Source organism: Nyctereutes procyonoides, unplaced genomic scaffold (genome assembly GCF_905146905.1).
Source record: "Nyctereutes procyonoides isolate TBG_1078 unplaced genomic scaffold, NYPRO_anot_genome, whole genome shotgun sequence".
NCBI classification, from domain to species: Eukaryota; Metazoa; Chordata; class Mammalia; order Carnivora; family Canidae; genus Nyctereutes; species Nyctereutes procyonoides.
Window position 1 is genome coordinate 14426005 of NW_026575128.1, and position 12998 is coordinate 14439002.

At 54.3% G+C, this 12998-nt stretch overlaps 1 protein-coding gene across 5 annotated transcripts in view; it reads right to left on the minus strand.

Annotated features, from left to right (window-relative positions):
• Positions 1-802: 802 nt before the first annotated feature.
• MAST2 (microtubule associated serine/threonine kinase 2) overlaps positions 803-12998 on the minus strand; it is a 221383-nt gene continuing 209187 nt past the window's right edge. For 3 of the 5 annotated variants that reach the window (XM_055341906.1, XM_055341904.1, XM_055341908.1), the window contains 17 exons: positions 12745-12806; positions 12390-12475; positions 11733-11941; positions 10584-10722; positions 8113-8245; positions 7163-7328; positions 6513-6614; positions 6128-6250; positions 5861-5970; positions 5491-5645; positions 4962-5245; positions 4656-4853; positions 3826-4049; positions 3506-3628; positions 2974-3110; positions 2682-2875; positions 803-2384 (listed from right to left, as the gene is read on the minus strand). In XM_055341906.1, the coding sequence (XP_055197881.1) occupies positions 859-2384; positions 2682-2875; positions 2974-3110; positions 3506-3628; positions 3826-4049; positions 4656-4853; positions 4962-5245; positions 5491-5645; positions 5861-5970; positions 6128-6250; positions 6513-6614; positions 7163-7328; positions 8113-8245; positions 10584-10722; positions 11733-11941; positions 12390-12475; positions 12745-12806 (3971 nt within the window). In that variant the 3' untranslated portion in view covers positions 803-858. The remainder of the gene's footprint in view (positions 2385-2681; positions 2876-2973; positions 3111-3505; positions 3629-3825; positions 4050-4655; positions 4854-4961; positions 5246-5490; positions 5646-5860; positions 5971-6127; positions 6251-6512; positions 6615-7162; positions 7329-8112; positions 8246-10583; positions 10723-11732; positions 11942-12389; positions 12476-12744; positions 12807-12998) is intronic. The other 2 variants (XM_055341907.1, XM_055341905.1) reach the window with 1 other exon arrangement.

The following is a 12998-nucleotide window of genomic DNA, read 5'->3' on the forward strand; positions in this document are numbered from 1 at the left end:
CTTGGACTGTAGGAGTGGACTCTATTCTAGCTTCTAAGTCTTTCATTGCCTTAAATGCTAGTGCTCCTCAGTGTACCACTATTGATACACACTGATGGTTCTCAAATTTCTATCTTCAGTCTAGATCCCAACTGAGTTCTCGGCCCATGCATCCAGTTACCTTCTGGGTGTCCATCAAGTACCTCAAATATATCCCAAGTTTAACTCCTCTCCTCCCTCCACCTTTTTTTCCCTCATTTTCTGGCTACGAAGCACTTCAAGTTAGAAGATCAAGGTGGCTTCTGGAGTCAAGGAGAAACCTAGGTTCTAATCCTAGTTCTGCCCAAGCTAGGTCACTATCTGAAAACCTGAGGTCCCCCCTCTGTTAGGCGGAGATATTAGTTGCTACGTGGTCTTCTGTGGTTCCCCATCACCTATAGAAAGTCTAAACTCCTATAGAAAGTCTAAACTCCTTCGGTCCTATCCATGTCTCAGAAGTATTAAATATGGCTTTTGCCTAACTCACTTGACCCATTTCCACTTTGGCTTCAGTTCCTTGAATATACCAGGTATATGGTAAGTGCTGAACTCTTTGCCTAGGTACTCCTACTAATCCCTAATCTTCTAACCCAGCAACTACCACCTATCATCTGTTCTTCAGGTTTGAGCTCAGATGTCATGGTCTCTGGGAAGCCAAGTAGGGCTCAGCAACCCTCCCGACAGGGAGTGCAGTGTGTGATTCACCACTGTATTCCCAGCAGCAACACAGACCTTGAGGTACATTTGTGTTGACTGAAAGAAAGAAAGAAGCAAAAGACAAAGATGGTTTCCAAGAGCATGTATTACACAGGTCTGAGTGCAAGAAATGGCAAACAACTGCTATGTTTGCTTTAAAAGCTCATCAGGTACCAATGTCAAGTCCTGATGCTTTTGAGGGCCCCCTGGGTCTCGGCCCCTCCGGAGCGGGTTGGGCCCAGACTCCTGGGTGAGGGGGCAGCTTCGGCATGGAACGTCCTGCCTCCTGTCACCTGAAGCATCAGGTACTTTGGTGATGCCCAGGGCTGGCTCCTCTTTCTCTCTCTCTGCACACTTGGGCTCCCATAGCCAGCTTTGGTGGGGAAACTTGCGAGGGGGATGGACCAGCCCAGGGGCACCAGGTGGCCATGACTTCCCCTCCTGTCTGGAAGACAGGCTCTCAGGGTGGGCTGGAGTTATGGTCTCCACATCCTGGGAGCTGGCCATCCCACCTCCCACTGTTGCCTTTCTGCTTGGGGATGCCCTGTCTGGACTCTCAATAAAAAATTTCCAAGACCACAGGCCTGGCTCTCCAGAGGTGGAGGAGGCAGCAGGGCGACTGGTGGGGAGAAGTCCTGAAGAGCTGGGACAAAGTGCTGTTAGTGCCTGGGTGTGGAAGTGCTGGGCCTTCCAGCAGCCTTCAGGAGGGGTAGGGTCTGTGGGTCCAGCCTCCCTGAGCCCGGAGGCCGCCGATGAGCACCTGGCAGCCTCCTCAGAGGCCTGTGGGGCCCCAAGTCTCCTCTGGGGGACACTAGGGACTTCCATTCCGGGAGGCTTCAAGGTGACCTCTGTCAATAGGCCTGGGACCATCGGGCCCTGGCTCTTGGGGTCCCTGGCCAAGAAGGCATCCTCTTCCTCACCCTGGCCTGCTCCTCTGAGGGGTGGGACCCGGCCCGCTGCAGGTACTGGTGCCAAGCTCGGCTCCTGTGCACCTTGCCTGTTCTCGGGCCCCTCCTCGGCATCATCTTCTGAGGAGTCCACCTCACGGATGGCTTCCTGCTTCTGCAGCGACTCTCGCCGTTCGGCTCGGTCCTGTCGGAGGGTGCCTAGGGCCCACGATGGAGAAGACTGCAGCACCCCCTTTCCTGGCAGTGGCCCCTTCCCAGACAGCATGCTTCTGGTCCCGACTGCCTCCAGAGGGCCGACTTCCCTGGGCGGCAGTTCCTTCTTTAGTTCGGGGTGGGGCAGGTCAAGGCTCTGCTTCCGAGAAGTGGCTAGCTTCTTCTCAGAAGCAGCAAGTGCAGCCGCCAGTTTCTCAGCTGACTGTACTCTCTTGAGTAGTGGTGAGCGGGGCGGCTCCGCACTCTTGGGCCGTGAGAGCTGCCTGCCCAGGGGCGGCGACAAGTGAAGCTTGGCGGGGAAGGCCTGGGCTCCGTGGCCAGACAGGGGTGACGGGGAGCGCTGGGGTGAAGCTGCTGGCGGTGGGGAAGGGGTGTGGGCCAGTGGGGACAATGGGATGCTGCCGGCCGACTTGCGCCGCGGAGAGCGGTACTGGCGCTGGAGCTTGGGTGCCAGGCCGTGCAGGGAGCTGGGCCGTGTGTGCCCAGAGCCAGCTGGAGAACTGGGCACGCTGGAGCTGGGGGAGCTGCTCTGTGACGAATTCCCTCCCACTTCGCACATGGACAGACACACAGACAAAGGCAGAGCAATGTTAGCAGACAGACACGACTGCGGGCAAGACAGGCCTAGCCCTGGGATGTCCCAGGATCAAGGTGACCCCACCAGTGATCCAGAGCCCAAGTTAGAGAAAGTCCCTCTCCAGCCCTGTCCCCTCCTCCCCGAGACTGCGGAGGTCTTTCGGGGGTGGGGGGAGTTTCAGAGTGGGACCACGGAGAAGCACAGAGGGCCTGGGCTCTTTCCTACCTCCCAGGGGCTTGCCTCTGCCATCTGTGGGGAGCACTTCATACCTGAATGCACAGCATCGGGGGTCACTCGGTAGCCCTGAGTGGGAGACCGGGGGGAGAGGCTGTGGCTGTGTGTGGGAGAGCCGGGCCCGCTCTCCCCCGATGATAAGGATCGGTTAAGGGAGGAAAGGCTGCGGCTGGTGTGCAGCAGGGATGCCTGCTTGGTGATCTTCCGGAACAGGGAGCTCCTTTTTCTGCTGCAGAAACAAGGGTGTCACAGGGCACAGCATATACCGGGCCCAGATGCCAGGGACCCCAGGACACACTAGCCCCCTCGTGGCTCAGTCTGGCTCACCTTTCTTGCCCATCTTTGCCCCGGCTTCGCTTACTCCTCCGGGCCATCTTGGCCTTGTAGCTGCCCTTCCGAGCCGGCCCCACTTTAATGGATGTGTTCTCCAAGGGCGTGGTTGAAATGGACACCTTGTTTCCACTCTGGGGAACAGAGCAGGAACCCAAGCTAAGGCAGGGAAGGTCCTCTTGCTCCCACCCTTACCCTTGGCGTGGCTACACCATGCCCGAGCTCTTGCCCTTGCACCCACAAGTCTGAACCGCAGGCCTGCCTTCCCTCCCCACAGATTAGGAAATGGCTTCAACTTGAGCCTGGGCGGTTTGGGGTTGAGACAGTAGAGAGAGAAGAGGTTCATCTGTCTTGTTCTTCGGTCCTATCCATGTCTCAGAAGGATCCCTGGGCCTTGGTCAGTGAGGATGTTGCTTTCCCATGAAAACCCACTGCTATGGGTACGCATCTCTCCCAGTCCCCTATGGCCAGTCACGGACTCACCAGGGTGGGGACATCTAGGGACCCCAGAGGCACAGCTGGCACTAACCTTCAGAATCAGCTCCACCACCTCTGTGTGCACCAGCCCGTGCACAGGCTCCCCATTGACGTGAGTGATGAGGTCACCCTGACGAAGCCCCGCCTCACTGGCTGGACCGCCATCCTCCACGTGCTGCCCCAGGGGGAGAACAGTCCTCAGCCTGGAGCCTGAGCATGAAGTATGGGGCCTGCTGCCGCGGTGACCCACCTCCCTTGGACCCCTGAGGATAGTGTGGGCAGAGACAGAAGCAGGGACAGGCAGGCACTGGCAAGGGAAAGGCAAAGGAGTGATGAAACCGGGAGACAACAGGTCTCAATGGCCAGACATACCCACACCATGTGGTGCACAGTGTAGACGTCCGAGTCACCCATGTAGACACGGATGGCTCGCAGGGTAAAGCCATACTTCTTGCCAGCTCGGTGGATGATGATGGGGGGCCTCGAGCTGCTGAGGGCTGGCAAGAAGTCCCTGCTTGGAGAAGAGTCCCTGGATGATGGGTTGGATGACTGGGAATGTGGGGACATGGGGCTGGCCAGTGGAGAGCAGGTGTGTTCTGGAGAAGTAAAAACAGGACTGAGCAGGCCAGAGGACCCAAGCCTGGCTGTACTCCCAGCCCCACCCAGGCCACTGACCCCAGGCCACTGTCGTCACAGGCAGAGCCCGAGCCCAGGGATGCGCTCCCTGCAGACTTGGAGCAGCAGAGCTCCTCACATGCACAGACCCTCCCCAGGAGGTGATGGCAGCTAGCAGAGCGTGTACTTGCATCCATCAGGGGCCACAGATGTTCTTCGTCCATGTTCAGACATCGCCGTGACCCCATGAGCTACCACTACTGTTTGGATGAGGAACTCAAAGCTCAGAGGTCAAGCAATTTTGTCAAAGAGCCACTCGGTGACGGAACCAGGATCCGAATGTAAGCTGCCTCAGAACTTGCGCTCGTTACCCAGCGCCATCCTGCCTGTGGCACATGCACACGCCACCTGACATCAAGGCACAAGGCACAGCTTTACAGACCTTTGGCCTCACAACCAGGGGGCACAGTGACACAGTCTCCCGGATACCCGCTCCTCAATACACAATGCCCAGACTCCTGCCGCTGGCCCACGGAGATTCCAAGGCCCCTCCTGCAAGCTTTAGCTGAGTTCCCTGGGGGCCCTACCTGCAGGGATGAGGAGGGACAGGGTTGTGGCTGAGGCAGACTTGATCACTTTGTTGATGGGGCGAGTGGTGCGCTTTTCCACAGAGTCCCCGGAGAGCAGCCGGTGGCGGGCCCTGCGTACTGCCAGGTCACTGATGGCCTTGGCCGCCACTCCCTCAGTCGGCTGTGGGATCCCACGGCTTCCTCGGGTCTCCACAGCTGTGGGCCCAAGGGAGCAATGAACCATGCTATGCAGCCAAGCCTCCCCACCCTGCCTGCCTGCCGTATCCTCCGTTCCAGGCCCTCGGGCCACCTGCGGGGCCACACCTGGGCTGGAACCGTTGCTCTGGCCAATGGGCTCCTCGTCTAGCTTCAGCCGCCGCTCCACTGTCCGTTCGGGGACGGGCCCGCATACCCCTTCTCCAGAAGGGGGTGTCAGAAGCCATGTACCCTCCTGCTGCTGTCTCCTGGGGGTGCTGCTGGCCTCATCAGGGCCCTCAGGGAAGCGAGGGGCATCCAGGAGGCCTGAGCAGCGGCGTCGTACCGTCAGTGGAGGGCTTGAGTCACTCTCCGTGTGAGAGGACTCGGACACTGACAGCCGCTTCCGCAATCTGAGAGACACGAGGCCCAGGGTGAGACACAGGCAGTTTCCCTCCTCCAGCCTAGGCTCCCATAGGGCTCACGAGGGTTATAAGTCACAGAACCTTTTTCCTCAGACATTCCTCTGGAAGTCATGCTGTGATGCCCCCTCACTGCCACCAGTACTCCGCCCGCATCCAAATCCCACCCCCGATCTATAACAACCGACGGATGGGATGGCTGGGCTGCCCACCCAGGGTGAGCTCTGGGTGCTCACATCTCAGGGGAGCCAATCACCCAGCTCCGGTCTCGGCCCTTCAGCCCTGCCAGGCCATCAGAGCGGTCGTCCTTCTCCTCGCTCAGGCTGCGCTTGGTGGGGGCTGGTGCCCGGTGCTCCTCGAGCAGTGAGAGCCGCTCCATGCTACTATACACCTGTGGGCATAGGGTCTGCGCTGGGGACAGGCCCCGACGGCCACACCTCCCTTCTGACACCCAGGAACTGGAACCAGTTCTCCCCTTCCCTCTTCCATACCAGGTGACCCTTCAGGGCCTGTCAGGCCGGAAGGGCGTCTGGGTATCTCATTTGCTGGTCCGGCCCCATCCCCTGTTCCTCCCAGCAGCCCCAGCCTGCGCCTGCTCTGTCGCACCTTACTGAACCTCGGAGAGCACGAGGAGAACTGGCGGATCTCCAGGCAGCCATCCTCACTCGCTTCGTCCTCGTCCTCGGAGTCCACGTGCTGGTAGCGCTCTGAGCGGGCTGGGTCAGACACGCAGGACAGGTACCCTCAGAGCCCCTGGGGTGCCTCCTTAGGACCCTTATCAGACCTTGCTCCTGATGCCAAGTTCAGGGGCACAGGTATTTCTGGGCAGACAGGTAGGATCCCCACTCCTCCCTGTCCCACCAGTGGCCTTACTGTCAAAGTAGCTGGTGTCATCTTCTGATTCCAGTTGAGGAATAAATTCAGCCTTCTGGCGAAGAAGTCCTGTCCAGTCCAGACCAGTAAAGAATGAGTGCTGCTTCACCTCAGTGGCACTGCCTGTAGACAGGAAGGGTGTGGGCAAGGGCTCAGGGTGAGCCGCGTGGAGTCCACGCCAGCAAGTCCAGTGAGAGCCGAGACCTCAAGAGGCCAGTCCTGAGGCCTCAGCTCCAGCACCTTTCTTCTTGTGCCCACAGGAGCAAGGTGGTCTCAGGATCAGACACGCTGTCCACACCTGAAGCCCCAGCATCCCGGATACATGGACTCAATCTCCCTCTTCCCTCTTCCAAGTTATGAGAAAGGTCAGTGGGGCCTGTCCTACCTGTCCCCAGTCTCTCCAGAGGGTTCTGGTGGAGCAGTTTAGATGTGAGGTCCTGGGCATCTGGTGGCAGTGCATCATCCCCCTCAGGCCACACAATCTCATCTGAAGAGTTGGGGGTAAGAAGGAAGCAGTGGGTTAGAGGAGGGCCTCTGAGGCTGCAGGTGGAGTGGGGAGATAAAGAGGAGGGTACCAGGATAAGATATGGGGAGAGAGGCCTAGAGGGCCCTAGAGCCCCTGAAAGCCTTGCCTGGGACCAACTCCTTAAGTTCTAGAGTCCTGACCTCCTAGGGGGTCTACACACCCTCCCCCATGGGCAGCCCTGGGATCCAGGCCTTCCCCTGTCCTGAAGCTCTAGCTTAGCCTGGCTTTACGCTTTAGACACTAGTACCCTCACACAACCACAAACGTATACTCATAGGCCACACACACACACACACCACAGGCACACTCATGTCCATATGGGAGAGACATGAACACAAACAGAACAAGCCCCAGGTGACAGAGTACACTTGTACATATACATGCACACATCTAAGGGGCAAGCATACACAATTCAGAACAAGAACTCATAAGCCTCACAGGTGCATGCGTAAATCATATTTGTGGATCCAGACTCTGTCTCCCCAGTGTGCCAGGGTGATGATACCTACCACTGATCACTTGCCCAAAGAGCTCTTCCGGAGTATCTCCAAAGAAAGGGACGCAACCCACCAGGAACTCATACAGGATTATGCCCATGGCCCACCAGTCCACTGGCTTCCCATAGCCCTGACGCAGGATCACCTCAGGTGCAATGTACTCCGGGGTCCCGCATACCTGGGCACAGAGAAGCCAGGTTGGCTCAGCATACTGAGGCAGCACACTGGCGTGACAGCCGAAGGGGTGGGGATATTCCCACCTCTGGAGAAGAAAAGTCTCTGAATGAAGACTCAGCTTACTTTGGTTAAAGAGCAAGATCAATACGAACCCATGGTATCAGAGTTGGAACTGTTGGTTGCAGGGAGTTTATGTACTTTCTAATGAACCAAAACATGTAATTCTATCCTGGAACAACCACTCCCTGAGCCCTCAACATCTTTTTGTGGCATCAAGTTCCCACACCTGGCCTCTGCCCTCCAGTCTCTCAAAGGACAGATCCTACAGTCACATGACTATGACAGGGACTTGCAAACAGTCACCAACTGAACTGTCAAATCAGGGAACATCCAGAGGCTACTCTCAGGAAGCTTGGCCACAACCCAGTGGAAACTTGGAGCTGTGTTCCAAGAACAACAGGCTTCAGAAGAGCCTTACCCCTGCCTGAGGCCAGGAGGTTCAGGACTAATCTCTTGTTAGTCTCTGAGAGTAACAATGGTTATATGACCTATTTTCCCCAAACCCTGAGGAAGGAGATGATTTTGGATTTATATCCATATGATTCTTGGGGCCCACCCCATTTACCAAACGTCCTACCTATCTCAGTGCCTCCTTGGAACCAAAAGGTGGAAAAGATAGGAATTCCCATCTTAACATCTAGCTACAGGGTAATAAACGTGTGGCCTCTCACCCTTATTCTCAAGTCTGAAACTCAACCCCCAAGGTCTCAACCATCCTTCCTCACCTGCTTGTCCAGGAACTCCCGGGCATCCTTTTCAATGTGGCCCTCATACAAGTTTGTGGTCAGGCTCATGAGGCCAATTTTAGAAAGGCCAAAGTCAGTAAGCTTGATGTGCCCCATGGATGTAATCAGGAGGCTGGGAAATCAGACACACAAGTATGGGGTTATTTCCTGGAGTACTGATTTTAGCATATGTCAAATTGTGCCACTCAGCCTTCTACAGGCTCCCGTAGGGCATAACAGGGTAGCTTCAGCAGGGAGACCGGCAGCTAAGAAAGAAAAAATATCTCTGGCTTCGTGAGGACTGCATTCTGTATGAACAGCCAGCCTGCCTTTTGCCCATTCCCCCAACTCATCAACGTTTACTACCCTCAGCTGTATTCTGGACTGGGAACAGGGACCAGCCAGCTGGGGACACTTTGTCCACAGAGCAATCAGGCTCATTCCAAGGCTGCAGCCACACCTAGGCCCCTCTCCTCCCTGGGTGTCTACAGTACCCAGCTCAGGGTGAGGGGAGAGGGGCCCATAATCTTGTTCTATATCCACAGGTGGTTTTCTAGAAGGGTTGGCTGGGAGAAACTGAGAGAGGATCTCACAGAAAATGGTCTCTTTCTTCTCCTGTCACATGTTCACCCTGAGTCATTTCATTTCATGACAAGGGCTTCACCCGACTGCCCCTTTATTCTAGGATTCCCAAACAGCATCTGACTTCTTTTATGAGCTCTGTGCCCACTAACGGCCCAGATGTCTTATAAGCACCGTGAACTCAACCCTTCCAAACAGAGTCATACCTAACTGGTCCTCTCCACAGAAAATGATTTTTATCTCTGAGCTCTGTGAAAAGTACTTTCACAGATTGATTATTTATTTATTATTTATAAAGATATTCTGGCTCCTGAAACATCTTAAAACGGAGTAACTAACACAACAAAATAGGTACTATTATCCCCATTTTAAAGGCAAGGAACAGGAGGCTCTGAGGTTTGATTAACGGATCCAAGCTCAAGGAATTAACAAGTGGTCATCTGAACTCAGGTCTGTCTAGTGTCAAAGCCATTTTCCACAACAGAGGCTTATCCCCATGCACTAGTCCTGACGGGGAATCTGGAAGATACCCCCACTCTTGCTCCCTTCTTCTCTCCTACCTCAGCCCTACCTGTCGGTTTCCTTTCTACTTCCTAACAGTATCCCCTCTCTTCCGCATCCTGCAGGCACGATTGGTTTGGGCTTGGTCTACTGCAACAGCCTCACCATCTTCCTGCTGGCAGAGTGCTCTTTCTAAACTTAAACCACAATCTGAGTGTGCCATTCTATCATATACTTTTGGCTAACAGGCCCTCTGAAGACTTGCTAGGACCCTTTAAAATAAAACCCACTTTAAAAAATAAATGAATAGGGCAGCCCCGGTGGCACAGCGGTTTAGTGCCGCCTGCAGCCCAGGGCGTGATCTGGAGACCCTGGATCGAGTCCCACATCAGGCTCTCTGCATGGAGCCTGCTTCTCCCTCTGCCTGTGTCTCTGCCTCTCTCTCTGCATCTCTATGAATAAATAAATAAAACCATAAAACCATAAAACCATAAAACCATAAAACCATAAATAAATAAATAAATAAATAAATAAATAAAACAAACCTACTTTACAAAATGACTCTTGTTAATCCAATCCCTGCCTCTCTCTCTAGCCTTACCTCTTACTACTCTGACCAATTAACAATCTCAGTCTCCGCATACTGTACTGTAGTTCCTGGATCACATTCTCTGATACTTGTGCACCTTTTGCAAACCCTGCTTTAGAAAGCTCCTCTCATCTTTTCCCATCTGACCAATGCCTTCTGAGAAGTAGCCTATATGCAGATATTTCTGTTTCTCATACTAAAGTTCTATAGGTCAGGGATTATTTTACAACCCAGATTATAGGGACGCCTGAGTGGCTCAGTGGCTGAGCATCTGCCTCCGGCTCAGGGTGTGATCCCAGGATCTGGGATCGAGTTCCACATCGGGCTCCCTGAGGGCAGCCTGCTTCTCCCTCTGCCTGTGTCTCCGCCTTCTCTCTGTGTCTCTCATGATAAATACATCTTTTTTTAAAAAAAGACAAAAAAAAAAAAAAAAAAAAAAAAGACAAACAACCCAGATTATAGCACTTGGCCCAGAGAGGTCAGTAAATGTCAGAACACTTGCTCGGCCATCTCCTAGATGTCAATTCTTCTGTTCCTGCTTCGTTCCCTTAGATGAGCTCCTTAGTGACTCTTACATGACTCTTACAGGTCTTATGATGCCACTGCCAGAATGGCTAGCAATGGTCTTTGCATTTGGGATGGTCAGGGGCTAGAGTAGTAGGCCTAGATAGAGACCCACATGAGCACTGTTTTCTGGCAGCCATTCTGGGATAAATCCAAACATGCTATGCCTGCCCCCATTTATCTATAGAGACCCAAGAGGGAAACCTTGGACAAGGGACCCAGAGAGGGGGCGTACTTGTCAGGCTTGAGGTCACGGTGCACGATGCCGTAGTTGTGTAAGTATTCCAGGGCTAGCACGGTTTCCGCAAAGTACAGACGCACCATGTCCACAGGCAGGGCCCCAATGTTCTTCAGCAGAGTGGCACAGTCTCCTCCTGTAACAAGCCCAGAACAGTATGAAGGAAGGATCGAGTTCCCTACTCAGGATTGTCTCAGGCTTATAGTCTCCGAGGCCCTAGAAGAGAGAGCCTCATGGAACACCCTGGTGCTAGAGACTGGGAATCTAGCTCTTATGCTGCTGGTCTGGGTGCAGACAATGTGGAGAGGAGTCAGCAGGAGGTGAATCTGCCAATGGCTGCTCAGGCCAGAGGGTAGGAATCTGGCCTCCATGCCTGTGAGGGGACTTGCAAGGGTAGAACAAAGTTATTTTAGGGTGGAAGTCCTGTATATAATGAACACATCTGACTGAGACTTCAGCATTTTGTCCACTTATGTCCTTCCTGTTGACTAGCCTTTGGTTTTTGAACAAGGTAACCTTGTGAACTCCCAGCACGTACTCTCTGAATTAAAAGGAAAGTGTTGTTCAGTTTCAACTTCAAGACTTAAGCAAAGTGTCTTTGGAGGCTGTACGCAGCTGCCATCTCTCCCCAGATGCCCCACTATGCTCTTCTTCTACTCCATCCCCAGAGCTTCTGTGTGGCCTTAAGGGGCGTCCCCTTCACAAGCCATAGGTCAGGGAAATGGCATTTCTTTTTTCTGAGGGTCCATTTGCAGTCCTCCCAGCATGCAACCCTGGGCTTGTGTGGCCTGCTATCTCCTTTGTTCCTGCCTGGCGCCAGCAGTAGAAACCATCCAGGCTTTGGGGTGCAGGATTCTACAGCTGTTGGGCTGATACATCTTGTCCCAGAAAGCCTGTCTTTGCACCTGACATGGGCAGCCTCACGGCAGCTACTATTCCAGAAGCCTCTCCCTGTGAGGGGCAGGGAGCCTTGTGCCCACCGTGGCCAAATGGTTTCTGAGATCCTAAGGCAGAAACCAATGCCAAAGAGAGATTGGGAAGCTGGGCCCTGAAACTTTACTCCTATACAAAGCTGTTGGTCACAGCTCAGGGCTAAGCCTCACATTGTGCCTCGGTCTCCCTGCCAGGCCACCTTTCCCACAGTACCTTCAACATACTCCATCACCATGCACAGGTGGCGCTTGGTCTCAAAGGAGCAGAACATGCTGACCACAAAGGGGTTCTCAGCAAAGGTCAATATGTCACGCTCCACAAAGGCCTGCTGGATCTGGTTCCGAAGGATCAAGTTCTGCTTGTTGACCTTCTTCATGGCAAAGCGCTGCCGGGTGGACTTATGCCGCACCAGGAATACAGCCCTGGGAAACACAGTCCATCCCATCTCCCATGGACCCTCAGCACCTGGGCTGTGCTCCCCACCACCCAGAGCTGGGGTGTCCAATCACACCCTATAAATGCGCAGACCAAAGGAACAGGCGTGTGCTTATCGATGAGAAGGATCTGGGCCCCTGCCCACAGAGCTCTTCAATTTCCCAACACACTAATCCTGAGGACACAGTTCAGTTCTCCCCCAGAGCTCAGGGAGAGGAGGAGTGCTACCAAGAGGAGTAGGGACCTTGTCAAGAAAGGAACAATGCTCAGATGTCAGAGGACCGAACTCCTGTCTCTCCAGGAGGCTCTGGGGATGGAGAGGGTCTATCCTGAGCATGTGCTGCCCAGAGGATCAGGTATCCTACACTTCTAGAAGGAAGAGCCCAAGGGCTGACTTAGCTCCAATCCTGGCCAGACCCCAAGCCCTGCCTTTACCCATAGGCGCCATTGCTGATGAGTTTAATAGTTTCGAAGTCCTCCTCAGAGGGCGTCCTTTTAGATGTCACAGATGCCCCACGGCCCTGGAAGACAAGAGCAAAGGCAAGAGGCAAGCATGCTTCTTAGAGCCCACGTGCTGGGGAGGCCAGAGCCCCAGCATCGGGTCAGCACCTAGTCCCGCTGCAGCCCCCACCCATTCTTCCCAATGCAGGAGCTGAATGACTTCTGAGATAGTAGGTGCTACCACCCATTCCTCCCCCCCACCTTTACACATCCTCTCAAATAGGACTCGTGGTCCTTTGGTTCATAGGGCCCAGCCTCCAGGATTGGGGCAGAAGCTCAAGGTCTTTACCTCAACCGAATCATCCGTCTCTGGAGTGTCAGGACTGTCATAGCTGCTCAACTGGGCCATTTCTAGAAATAAAGCAAGGGCAGAAGAGAAAGGTGTGTGCAGCAATGTCAGGCATCTCAGCAGTCCACTCACATCACATGACAGGTGCATGCAAGGTAGGCATTAATATTTCCTGCATCAGTCTGGGGTGCAGGTACAGTCCTGTGGCTCTATCCTCAGAGCAGTCACAGCTTTTGGACTTGTTTCCCAAATTA